Consider the following 13,125-nt stretch of genomic DNA (forward strand, 5'->3'; position numbering starts at 1 on the left):
TCAGCAAGGAGCCCTGTGCTGTAGAGGACAGCCAAGTACCTCTGACCGCTCACCTCAGGACCTCCCCGCTGTCAGTGGTGTGTCCCCCGCCCCCCGCCCCCCGCGTAGATAGTGGTCATTGAGGGTGGCTCCCAGGCCAGATTTAGAAGGGCGGACCGGGCATAGATTAATCAGAGAGCCAGCCCTTAGTGATCAAGGGAGGGTTCTCTGGGTTTCTTCAGCTCTTCCCTCCCCTCGGCGGTGACTCCAGGCTGCTCTGCTCTCCCTTCGGACACCTGATTGTAGGAGGGGGAGGCGGTTAAGCCTAAGTCCAGCCAAGTATTACTGATCCTCTGCTTGGGCGAGAACCTGCTGGAGGAGGAAACAGAACCTGTGCTCTGGGATAGGGTTCTGAACGACCTTGAACAATCACCCTCCTGCCATCAGGTGCCGTGAGGAGAAGCAGATCCGCAGGAATCTCCGCTTTCCCCCACCTTTCCCCCTGGTTATGAGAAAAGTGCGTTTCCCTCATTCTGAGTGTTGAAATTCCTACAACCTGTGCACCCACAGATAAGCACGGAGAAGGCAGACGAGGCAGGGTTTCTAAATTGTGTCCTTAGGAATGGTCATTTCCACGTGTGTTTCTTGAGGACAAGACCATGGGTGAGGTAACTTGGGGAAGGAGGGGAGGAGGTCCCTGCGGAGCCAGGCGTGCAGCACAGGCCTCTGTCTGCGGATCGTGGGCTGTGTCTCAGTTACCATGTGGGGGGGGGACCCTCGGGAGGCTAGTCACCTGGGCAGCGTGATGGCTTTAAGCCCCTTCCTCCTGGGTTCTCAGTGTGAGGTGGCTGCTTGAGCTGCCGCACAGGCCACCCTCCTGCCCCCTGGGCTTTGTGGATTTTCTTGGAGACCAGGTTGGGCCCGTGAGCAGAGGGGCACAGCTCGCTGGGTGGACCAGGCACCATTAAGCTGTATGAAGTGAGGAGGGGGCTTTTGGCTCGAGCCCCAGCCCTGGGCCCAGGAGTGATCAACTGTTCCGTCTCCATCCTCCTGTCCCACTGAAGGCCCAGACACACACAAGTGAAACTGTCTGCTCCAGAAAGTGTCTGTCGTAACGCTACCTCAGAAGAAAGGGCGTCTTGATTTCCATGCCCTTTGGTTTAAGCACATCTGTCTTTTTTAAACCTACTCAGTGAGTGTCACGGGGTTGTGGCTGCCTGGTGACTGACATGTGGGGACTGGAGTTATGACAGCATTCACGGTCAGGTCTGAAAACGTCATACCGAGCATTGTCATTCAGATGAAAAGTGAATTACTAGAATTCTGCCCCTTCCTCTGTTGCTTCTACTGTTAGTCCGTCGGGAGGGAGTGTTAGGAGGTTTTGCGGAAGTAATTCACGTGATTAGTTGTGGTTGAATTCCCTGCTCTGCAGGTGATGGCGGACTCACTATCCCGTTTGAGCTCTAGAACTTGTCTGTTTTTTTCCTTTTGAAATGGGGATATGTGACATGTCTGCCTTACATCTTTGTACAGTGAAGAATATTGAGGAGTCAGTGTTAATTCCTTCAGGTTTTTCTGAAACAATTACTATGCCATTTGGGGTAATATATTAACTGATGTTTTTTATTACATAACACCTGTGTTTGTGTGTATTACATAACACAATGCCAATCATTAGGGAATGAGCTCTTTTCAGCTCTCTTCCCTCAAGTTTTAAAATTCAGATTTAAAAAATTCTGGTGCAGGGGTCACCTCAGGAAGCAGTCAGCTCCCAGGCCTTCTCTTGCTGACCACTGCTGTTTTGGTGACTGTCACCCATGTTAGGACAGAGCTGGGCTACTCTGCACCTCCCCCCCCCCCCCCCCCCCCCGCCCCGGCAAAGCCTGTAAGGTCCCCAGCTGCTGCTTTGTGGACTGACCGCCCTCACGGCTCAGGCCGCGGGCGCGGCCGGCTACCACGCCTTTCTCACTGGCCCGACTTTGATCGCTTTTTTCAGCAAAGTCAGTTTCTCTGGTTCTTTTGTTTTTTGTTTGTTTTTAGGGCCCTTTAAATGGGTTTTAATTGTTTGGGCCATATGTCTGTTTTGGAGTGAAGAAGATTTCACATGTTGATTATTCTTGTCCAGGTAACGTTGACTCTGTTCTGTCAAACTTTTTTTTCCCTAATCATTTAAGTAACTTTAATCATTTTTTTCCTTATTAGTTAGAACCTGGCCCTTTAGATGAAACCCAGATTGCTACCATATTACGAGAAATACTGAAAGGACTTGACTATTTGCATTCAGAGAAGAAAATTCATAGAGATATTAAAGGTGAGCAAACCTCTTCATATTCCTTTGAAATACCTGGGGTGTGGGGTGAGTTGTGGAGTTTTAGCTCTGCCTCTCTCCTCCAGGGAAGCTGTCCTGCAGGCACTGGGACAGTGCCTCCAGCATCCCCGGGGGTGGCGGCCCTCGGGGAGGGGGTTGCTCACCAAAACTGCACCCTCGGTGCCTGTTCTTGTTGTGCGTGTGATGTCACCATGGCGAGGGTGCCCATGTTCCCAGAATGATAGCGGTTGGAATTTGTCCAGCAGATGACGTCAGGAGGCATCTTTGGTTTTATTTTGCAGCTGCCAACGTGCTGCTCTCTGAACATGGAGAAGTGAAGCTGGCTGATTTTGGGGTGGCGGGCCAGCTGACTGATACCCAGATAAAGAGAAACACCTTCGTGGGCACCCCGTTCTGGATGGCACCCGAAGTTATCAAACAGTCGGCCTACGACTCCAAGGTGAGGGCGGGCACCTCAGCTCGTGGGTCTGCAGAGCTGTCACTCCTGTGCTTGAACCTTACAGCTTGTCCTGTTGGGGTGAAGCCGGTACCTTGATGTAGGTCATGAGGGCTCTGAGAGCTCTGAGTATTTTAGCTCAGACATGTCTGCTTGATGGTGGGGAGCCCAGAGAAGCAGCCTGTAGGGGGACTGAGGACCGGGGTGGTGAGGATGGGTCCAGCTCAGCCGGGCGGAGGCACGTGGGATGTGGGTCCTCAGAGAGGGGTCAGGATGTGCAGGTGGTAGTTGGAGTAGAAGAGTGAGGCAGGGGAGGGCCTCCAACAGAACTCTGAACAGTATTTAAGAGACAAGTACAGAAAGGATCCTGCAGGAAGAATCGACAGAAATGTGAGCCCAGCATCTGGAAAGAGCAGCGCTTTTAGTGGTTGCTGCAGGCTCTTCCTTCATTGTATTTATTCCCAGTGGGGGTCGTTCCTCTCAGAGGCCCCTTAACGACATGAGGCTAAGTCCTGATTCCGCTTTTTCAACCTCTTTACCTGCCATGTGTTGTGCTCTCCCAGTTTTTCCTGTGTTCTTTGTTCCCTGTTGCCCTTCAGCTTTCTTAAGTAGAACACAGCAAATCTCCACATGAGATCTCCACAGAGAAAAAGCTTCTCTAAACCAGTATTTCTAGGCAAATACTTAATTCAGATACATTGTCATGCCAAACAGGATTTCCTCTCTTTCAGTGGAAGTCTTCGCAGCACATGGCAGATCCCCCCTGAGTTAAACGTGGCCCACTGGGCGTAGAGTCACCTTTCCTGGGACGTCGGTGCTGCGGTTGCACGTGTGCCTGGTCCCAGCACGCGGGGTGGACCTGGCTCTCGCTGTTGAGCCGTGGTGGCGGCTGTGACTCCCATGGCACGCTGATGGCCTTGGTGGTTATGGGCCAGTAGGTGACTGCTGGGTTCTCAATCCTCAAGACAGCAGAGCTGTCACCCCTGGCGTGTTGGTTGCTTGTGAGTGACTTGCCCTGTGGGACGGATTAGGCCCATGGCTGCTTGTCCCCTTGGCAGTCACTTGTGCTGTTGGCTTTTTCCTGGGGTTGTATTATTTTAAGATGTTCAGTTCATTCTCTTTATTCCAAGCTGAGGCCCATTTATCAAAGTTCACAGTTCTAGATTTTGGTAGGGCCTACAATCTGAGTTTCTTAACCCGTCTGATCACACCTCATCCTTTCTGGTCAGTTAGGTGATCAGTGGTGGCCCCTGTGACTCAGGACTCAGATAGTGTGCTTTCAGTATTACTCATCGCTGCTCGCCTCACTCTTTGTCCTCAGGACTTGGCCTGAGACCTTTTCCTCCCCGTCTTCCTTCCAGGGCAGGACCTCTCTGGGTGTCTGCCAAAGGCGGCCTCTGAGCAGTTGATTCCCCTGCGTCATGAAGCATTGCCCCCTGTCCCCTGGAGCTGTCAGGAGCGAAATGCTCCCGCATGGCCGGGAGCTTTTCTCTGACGTGCTCTTTTTCGGTGGATGAAGCTGCTGTCTCAGGCCCACCGGGCGTGCACCTTGGCTGGGGAACAAATGTGTCATGTTCCTTGCTCACCTTTTATCGACTTTTCCCTCCCTCTGGCGTCTCTCAAAAGCTAATTCTTTCATTTACTTGGATTAGACCCAGGAACTCTTAGCTGGAACTCACGTGAGAAAATGTTTGTGAAGTTTGCTTTCCAGGTGTGTTGACATAGGAGGTGTGGGAAGTGCAGATGAGGCCGGGGCCCGAGGGGTGGTGTGACACCGGGGCCAGCAGCTTGTCGCCAGCCTGCTTCCCACATTGTATGGGGGTGTCCTTCCGGCTCGTCTGACAGGGCGGTTGTGCTCTGTGCCGGACACACCTGGTCTCCGGATACACAGACCTCCTCAGCCTCCCTCCACCTCTGCCTTGTGTCCTTCCGTGCTTGCACGTCTGGACGGCTTGCCCCACTACTGCCCATGTTACAGGTGAAGAGCTTCCAGCCCCAGGGTCCCCGAGGAAGCTTCATCTTGGGGGCCACACGCTGACCCTCCTGGGGAGGTGGAGTGGGTAAGGATGGAATGACCCCCAGCATCTTCCCCTCACCGGGCTGACGGGCTGTAGCCCTGAGTCTCATCTGCATCTGGAGCCCTGCATAACACAGTCACGCCAGGACCAGTACCTTTGCCCCTTGTTGCTTGTCCTGGCTGCTTAGCTGTTCTGAATGTGTCTGCATTCTTGGTCTAAACACAGCATTACTGAGTTGTGTTGCCCCGTGTCCATTAGGAACCTTCATCGTTACTATTATTTTTAAGGTGACTTGGGGTAGCTTGGTTAAGAAGTCCCCAGAGTTTGGAGCTGGTGCCACGGGAGAGAACTCTGCTCTTCCAGCAAGAAGCCTGTGGGCTCAGTGGTGGAGCAGATTTTGGGAAGACCCTTTATCTTTATTGTGTTTTTCTTGTAAGAGTATTACAGTGGTGTGTTAGCGAAAGGATTGGACTTGGGTGAAGACACTGTCTCTGGACTCACTCCCTCTTGGCTGTAGTTGTGCCCAGCGCTGTGCTGAACAATTTATGTCTTCCCTGAGTAACTGTGGTGCTGGGTGTCCGGTGCTCTGACAGTAAGCGGGGCTGCAGAGGGTCTGAGAGCATGTCAGAGTGACCTGGGGACCACTTCAAAGGCATCGGGAAGGACATTCAGACCAAGTCCTCTCTGGGGAAGGGGAGACGCTGTGTCAGGATTGTAGGTCCAGGTGAAGCACGCGGTAGACTTGCTGTGAACCAGACGACTCCTGGAGAGGCTGAACGGGCCCCTGTCAGTATTCTCTTGTAAATAACTTCCCTTTTTTGGTCTTAAAGACAGTACATAGTCTTTAATCTGGAAAACACTGGAAAAAATGAGATAAAAAGAAAAACATCTGTAGGCCTAGCATCCAAGCACAAGCTAAGTTATTTTGGTGTCCTGTCATGTCTGAAATAACTGTTCTGCAATCTCACCACGGTGAAAAATGGAAACAGGTGGTGCATTGATGGAAAAAAAAAAAGATGAGTGGAAACACGGTGGGATTAGCCATCAGTTGTTGGAATCCGCAGTTAGCCTGTTCACTGGCCCTCCTGTCCTGATGCCGGGCCCACTGGTCCCTCTTCAGGAGCAGGAATCACCCACCTCCTGGCTGTGAGTAATGCACCCTGGAGGTGGGAGAAGGGTGCAGGCAGGAAGAGCGTCCGGCCCGGAGACTAGCAGTCCTCCTGTTGGCCCTGGTGACGGCTGGGCTGGGTCTGACTGTGCAGGTGCTCAGGCTTGTATACCTCCAGATGCCGCTTATTAACGTGTTCCTTTGGGATACTGCATCTAATTAAATAGTTTGCACCGAATCCATTTTGAGCTGTGTTTTGACTAGTTATAACTGTGATTTGGGATTCTCCATGGTTCTCCCCCCCTTCCTCTTGTGGTTCTTTCTGGAATATTTTCTATGGATAGATTGTATTTTGTCTGCAGGTTTGTGGCCAGCTTAACTTTACTTGACATGATATTTCCAAGGTTCAGAGAATTGTCATGTGTTAGTCGCAGCCCCTGGCATCCTCTCACCCTGTCCCTCACCAGTAATGGATAATTCTGTGTTGTCACTTAGGACGGTGTTACCTAGGATTGTCCACATGGGGGAAAAGTCTGTTCACAAGTAGGTGTCTGCAGCTCAGAGCACCTGCCTTTGCAACTTTTGACTTAGGCTCATGATTGAAAACCACTGTTAGTTTTCCCTTTACAGCTAATTTCATGTCTTTCCCAAATGGTGGCAAAACAGGTCTCTTCTTACACCTCAGTTTTAATTGCTTTGGAAAATGAGTGCCCATCCCCAGGTAACTTTTATTTTAAAATGTAGACACATGTTCTGAATCTGATGCCATGTTTCCCAGGTAGAGTAATAGACAAACTCAGTTATGCTTAGATTCTCTGTCAGCGTTGTTGCTGAGCGCTAGGAAACTTGCAGGCAGTAAGTTAACGTTCCTTAGTAACTTAGTCATTCCTGTCAGGTTTAGCATGAGTAGTGCTGGCCACTGGCCACCAGCCACCGGCCACCTCACACGGGCCCCGATTCCGGCCCACAGTGAACACGGCCGGGCCCCTCGTGGTGACTAGCCTGTCCCTCGACAGGAAGTGAGTGGCTAGAAGAGCACGTTGCATGACGGTGGAAAGAACCCAGAGCTGGTGGCCTGTGTCTCCCTTACGTCAGTGGCACTGGGGAGACTGGGAGTGGACAGTTCCAGATGAGAAGAGCCTTAGGTGACCTAACGGTCGTTGCAACATCCGGGCTGTGATCGGATCCTGATTCACACAGAGCACCTGGGAAAAGGCTTGTTTTGAACACTTGAGAGAAAATTTAATTATTACATGATACTGAGAAGTACTGTTAGTTTTAGATGTTGATACGTAATAAAAAGCCGTCACACTGGCAAGTGGCAGTACTTGGGGGAAAGGTCATGACGTCTGTGATTTACTTTAAACTACATTGGCGAAAAAACAGACCAAGCCTGCATGGCAGGTTGTTAATGATTGAGCCGCGTGCTGGGCCTATGGGTGTGTTGTACTGATGCTCTCCACTTTCACGGTGAACACACCTGTCTTTTAAATTCTGGGCGCCATGTGGAGTATTTTGCACAACAACCTAGTGTTAGTCTCCGTTTATAGAGCAGGAACTAGGCTCACGGGTTAGGGTTCCATCTGGCGTCCCAGGACTGGCTGTAGAGCTGAGACCAGGGTGCCTGCTCCCACTGCAGAGCTGGGCTTGGTTTTGATCATCGCTTGTCGGGGTGACTCACAAACTCCCCAGACGCGACCCCTGCTCACGCCCGGTTATCTATCCGGTTGACTCAGGGATGTAAACGAACATAGAGCGTCTCACACCTCCAAGAGCAAAGGGAAGAGTGAGTCAGCACAAAAGCCACCCCCCGCGTCCAGGCTGAAGATGTTTTGTACGTTAAACTTTCTCTTCTGTGTTGCCTATTCTGAAATTACATCAAAGGCTTGTTTTTTTAATTTTCAGTTAAAAAATGATTCTCTTTGGAAGCACACAGGTGGTTTTCTCCCCCAGAGGCACGTTGGTGGAACTCACCGCTGCCCGCGTCTGACGGTGCTATGTTGTTGCAGGCAGACGTCTGGTCCCTGGGCATAACGGCCATCGAGCTTGCGAAGGGGGAGCCGCCTCATTCCGAGCTGCATCCCATGAAGGTTTTATTCCTCATTCCAAAGAACAACCCCCCGACGCTGGAAGGAAACTACAGCAAACCCCTCAAGGAGTTCGTGGAGGCCTGTCTGAACAAGGAGCCGAGCTTCGTGAGTGCCTCCCGGTCCCGGGCCTCTCTCTGGTCTAGACGCGTCTGTCCTGCTGGCCTGTCTTTAATTGTGGCGACCAGCTGTCTTTATGATCTCGTGTAGTTCTCTTTCTCTAAATGGGTATCCTTGATTGCTTTGAATTATGCGTATGTTTTTATTGTTAGTTTATCTTTTTAAGGATTAAAAATCTGGTTTCTTTCAGAGTCTCCAGCGTCTCATCTTCACTGAGCATGGAGACTCTTCTCCTTAGTATTATATGTGGAATCAAACATTTTAAATATTTATAGTGGAAGATTGAGCTATTTTTAGCTGTTTTAGTAACCACAAAGCCTGGCCTGAAAAATAATGGCTAAATATGTCTTTAAAGTAAATGTTTTCGGTGTCTTTTTGACACGTCTTAGGAAGGAGATGAGGAATAGGGCATGAGCCCACCGGTCGCCTCGTCCCCCCTCCCTCTCACTGTCTCGGCTGCTGAGTTCTCTCTGGCAGCGTCTTGTGGCGATGATGCCGGCATGGTTTTAGCCTGCTTCTCTCTGAATTAGGACATTTCTTTGAAGTTACCTGTGTATTTTGGTGTTGGGTGTGCCATCGTATGTCCTTGTTTTGTTTGTGAATATTCTAGGAGGGTTAGCCTTGAGTTAGGCTGCCCCCGCCAACCACTTATGAATGTGTATTTAAAAATAGATGGTTAGATTTACAAGAGCACCATGGTTTGCTAATATGTTACCAGTTTTGGTAACAGAATAAATGGGGAAAGCATCATTTTCTAAGCACCTCTGGGGGATGTAGAGTGCACAGCTCATCAGGTGACGTGGGGGCCGCTGTTCTCCGTGTCCAGGGGGCTCTGGGCTTTGTTAACAGGAGTTTGCTCCCAACCACAAGGCACCAGCCCCCGAGAAGACACAGCCCCCTGCACGAACGTCCTCCCTTTGTAAATGTGTTTCTGGTATCGGCCTGCTTGCCCCGTGCATACACGTCCATCCCAGACGCACTGAGAAGGACATGAAGCTGAGCATATGGACACTTTTGAGATCCTTGGAGCTGCACACTCACGTGGGCAGGGCGTGAGCAAGGTGCCCGAAGTGACCTGGGTTTTCCACAAGCTTGCGTATGAGAAGCCTGCCTGGCTCTGGCTAGTGAAGCTTTTGTAACCCTGAGCAAGTGGGGACTCAGTCGGACTCGTGTGGTTTCTGTTCCTGCCGTCTGCTCCAGTTTGAGCTGTGTGGTTTTCTTGGGAAACAGACTCCCTGTAGTTGGGTTTCCCATCCTCCAGGACAAAGCGATTGGCTGAGGTCAGAATAGGCCGTCTGGCTGTGGCCGTGCGGAGCCGGGGCCTGGGTGAAGTCCTCGCCCTGATCACAGGGAAGGAGGCACAGCCAGGAAGCCGGAGTTTCTCCACTGGGAAAGCTGGTAACCAAGAGCACTCGGGCCCTCTCTCAGCATCCAGGGAAAGGGTGTCTCCTGGTTCCTGTCTAGTTTCTTCTAGGTGAACTTAATGTTTATCTTACTGTTTTTTGTGTGGGGGTGGTGGAGCCAAACGATACAGGAAGTTAACAAGGTAGCACAGAACGTGGTTTCTCTCTTGCCAGCATCAGTAACGACGACTGATCTCTGCGCCATTCTCCGCAGCACTTTCTGTGCGCGTGATTTTCCTGCAGGAAGCTCTCGGCTTTCACTGGATGGTTACCCCAACAATGTTAAGGGTCCCCTTAGATACTCGATATCTTGTCCACACTGTACACTGAATCCCACCCACAGGTGCTAAGTGGCATTCTTTGAACAAGTCTTAAAGAAAAAAAACTTGAAAGTCGGACTTCACCTCTACGTATTAGCGTGGTTGTTGGACGTATGAGGCGGAAGCCTGTCCTTCGGGGCAGAATCCAGTAGCACGTAGAGCACACCGTCTCATGCTTTTCCTGTTTTGTTTGTTTGGTGGGCTTGTTTTCCAGAGACCCACTGCCAAGGAGTTACTGAAGCACAAGTTCATAATCCGCAATGCAAAGAAGACGTCCTACCTGACCGAGCTCATCGACAGGTACAAGCGATGGAAGGCCGAACAGAGCCACGAGGACTCCAGCTCCGAGGACTCAGACACGTAAGTCTGCTCGCTCGGGTCCTGCAGGACGCCTGTGAGCCGCGGGCACGGCCGCCGCCGCTGCCGCCGCCGCTGCCCCTTGTCCCCGAGCAACGTGCCGTGTGGGAGCCACACACTTCAGTGATGGGGGCCTGTTGGCTTCATCTCTTATTGGGCTGGTTTCGGGGTTTCTTTTTCTTTTTAAAAGCCAGTCCAGGCCAGTGGTGCTTCTCGTGTTAGTGTGGGACTGTGTTTGTGAGTCCTTGAGTTGCTTTTTGTTGCCAGTGGAAGTTCTCCAAGTAAACTCTGTGGTAGAGCTGTGTGTCAAGAACTTGACCTGGTTTCCTGTTCCTTCATTATATCTCCGGCTCTTAAAATACCAGTCAGGTGAAAATGCCTGAAGTGAGTGTTGTGGTTGTTCTGCTCTGTGTTCTGGTGTATGCCTGGCATTGGGCAGGTCTGCCAGAAAGTTACTGAATGCTGGGGTCAGGTTAAGTGTCTAGGAATTCCGTTTGCTGAAGAGATGAGTTGGGTCTGGGGCTGTTTTGGAACATGGGGGAGGGGAGGGGAGGGCTGGGCTGATGGCTGTGAGGAAAGGGAGCTGAGAGGGAGGCGCCGGGAGTGGAGGTGCTCCAGGTCTGTGCTCCTTCACCTGGCGCCAGGGCCACATGCCAGGCTGGTGGGATGAGACCCACAGTACCTTTCAAGGTCCCCAGGTGATTCCTCTGTAAAGTCAGGATGAGAACCACTGACTGGGATGTTGTTGAGGTCACAGCGTTGAGAGGTGAGGGCAGTGTCGTGGGGGTGAAGGGACGGACAGGGAGTACAGGCGTTTACCGTGGGTCTGGGTGAAGGCGGCAGAGAAAATCCTGGCTTCAGCCATGTCGTGGGTCCAGAGAGGTGATGACACTGGAGAAGCTGGTCTGAGGAGGCCAGGGTACAGGGAGCTGAGTTTGATGTGGGACACGTTTGGAGGTCCAGGACGATGTGTCCAGTTCAGGGAGACATTGAGGTTTGGTGTTGAGGGGAGATGTCCAGGCAGAGGATGCAGGTGTAGTCCCCTCTCTGTGAACAGCCCAGGACACATCTGTCGCTCAGGACACATTTGCAGAGGGAGTAGGACCAGAGGTCTGGGACCAAACCCCAGGAAACATGAGCATAAAGGAGGAACCTGGGGACGAGGCAGGTCAGAGGAGATCTGGGTGCAGAGTGGCCCTGGAGTCCTGAGACTCTGGATGGGGAGGGGTCATCGGTGGGCTGTTTGCTGCTGAGAGTTTGAGCAGAGGGACTGCACAGTGGCTCCCTTGTCCAGAGGACTGGTTGCCGTGGCCATTGGGGTTGCAGGGATAGGGTGGGTTTTGGAATGAGGGGAGGGGAGGGATGGTGGAGTGAGTGCATCCAGGCACTGTGGCCGAGGGAGGGAGGGGCACGGAGTGAGCAGAAGGGGTATGAGTGGAGGTGTTGAGGGGGAAGAACCCTAAAGGGAGAGAAGTCAAGGTCCAAGAGAGTGGAGGGCAGGAGAGGAGGATTGTTCTGGAGAAGAGATACTTCCGTCCATTCTGGGAGGGATGGCATGGGGGCCACTGGCTCTGGGGGAAGTTTCGGGAACCATGTTCTCACAGGGTCTCTCCTCTGAGGCACAAGGCAAGGTCAGCTTCTGCAGCCCAGGAGGGACTGGTGGGGGTGGAAAAGATGGGAGCTGGTGTGGAGCATGGGGGTGAGGCAGGAGCCCAGGCACGGGCCGCTGGGTGGCGTTGATGCTCAGTGGGGAAGGTGGGCTAAGGCTGGCGGGTCTCCCCATGAAGTGGGACCCCGTCATCCATCCCCTACCCTTGCCCCTGGATTCACCCGGATTTCTGTGTTAAGGGAAACGGACACAGACAGCCAAGCATCCGGAGGCAGCGACTCTGGGGACTGGATCTTCACCATCCGGGAGAAAGATCCAAAGAGTCTTGAGAACGGAGCTCTTCAGCCATCGGATTTAGAAAGAAATAAGGTATGTTTGCTCATCTAGAGTGGCTAACACTTGTCATCAGTCAGCAGCATCTTGGAGTCATTTTTGTGTGAAGCCTGCTGTTTCCGTGGGCTTTGTGGTCCCTCATGGCAGCCTGTTGTGGAATTTTGCTGTCGGAATTGGCAGATCAAGAGATTATGTTCTGTCTGACTACCCAGCGAGTCAGACCCGCGAGTCTGGACTTGGGTCTGCTCTGCAGTGCTGATTTCTCTCCGGCGTTGCTGTCATATCAGCGTTTCCTGACACTTGGACTTACAGTGCGGGGCGGAGGGAGGCGGGTTTCACATTTGAAATGACTTTCTAGCTCTCTTGATGGGACTCTGTCTGTTGAATATTGATGTTACTCATACAGGCACCATAATTTTGGGATTAAGTTCTATTTAAGGAGTCTTAAAAGTAAATACTGCTTTTGGTACTTAAGTAAAATTTAATTTTGATGAATTGGTTTCGTGCCTGTTTCAGTTTATGAAAAGCTATATTTTTAGGATCTTTTTAAAGCACAGGCAGTGGTGTAGTTTCTCTGAGGCCATGCAGACCGGTGGCTGTGTGCCCTGGTGATCCCACCAGGCCTGCTTTGAGAAGCAGGTTGGATCACTTTGTGTTCACATGGAGGCTGAGGAGAGAAAACAGGCAGCCCTGTGGCGGCCACTTGCCGCAGCCAGCGCCGGCCGGAGCCCCATTCCCAGGCCTTTGTCACCTGCAGGGCCCAGTCAGCGGCGCCCTTCCCGGCCCCCCAGTGCCCTTGCACTTGGGGCGGTGCTCCGTGGCCCTACTCAGGTGTTACGGCAAACGCATGTCTAAGTTCATTGAATTATTGCAAGTGTGAGTGATTACGTTTTTCTAATTACCTTTTTCTCCCCCAAGATGAAAGACATCCCAAAGAGGCCTTTCTCTCAGTGTTTATCTACGATTATTTCTCCTCTATTTGCAGAGGTAAGATACCCGATTGACTTTTTGGGGGAGGTTTGAGGG

The 13,125-nt window shown here is 51.8% G+C and overlaps 1 protein-coding gene across 1 annotated transcript in view; it reads left to right on the forward strand.

The window, feature by feature from the left end:
* Nucleotides 1-13,125, forward strand: part of STK24 (serine/threonine kinase 24) — a 93,276-nt gene that overhangs the window by 73,238 nt on the left and 6,913 nt on the right. Inside the window, exons 4-9 of the mRNA XM_032496746.1 lie at nucleotides 2,182-2,290; nucleotides 2,590-2,747; nucleotides 7,880-8,065; nucleotides 10,015-10,160; nucleotides 12,006-12,135; nucleotides 13,018-13,086. Coding sequence (XP_032352637.1) covers nucleotides 2,182-2,290; nucleotides 2,590-2,747; nucleotides 7,880-8,065; nucleotides 10,015-10,160; nucleotides 12,006-12,135; nucleotides 13,018-13,086 — 798 coding nt within the window. The remainder of the gene's footprint in view (nucleotides 1-2,181; nucleotides 2,291-2,589; nucleotides 2,748-7,879; nucleotides 8,066-10,014; nucleotides 10,161-12,005; nucleotides 12,136-13,017; nucleotides 13,087-13,125) is intronic.

This window comes from Camelus ferus, chromosome 14, assembly GCF_009834535.1.
Source record: "Camelus ferus isolate YT-003-E chromosome 14, BCGSAC_Cfer_1.0, whole genome shotgun sequence".
NCBI lineage: Eukaryota > Metazoa > Chordata > Mammalia > Artiodactyla > Camelidae > Camelus > Camelus ferus.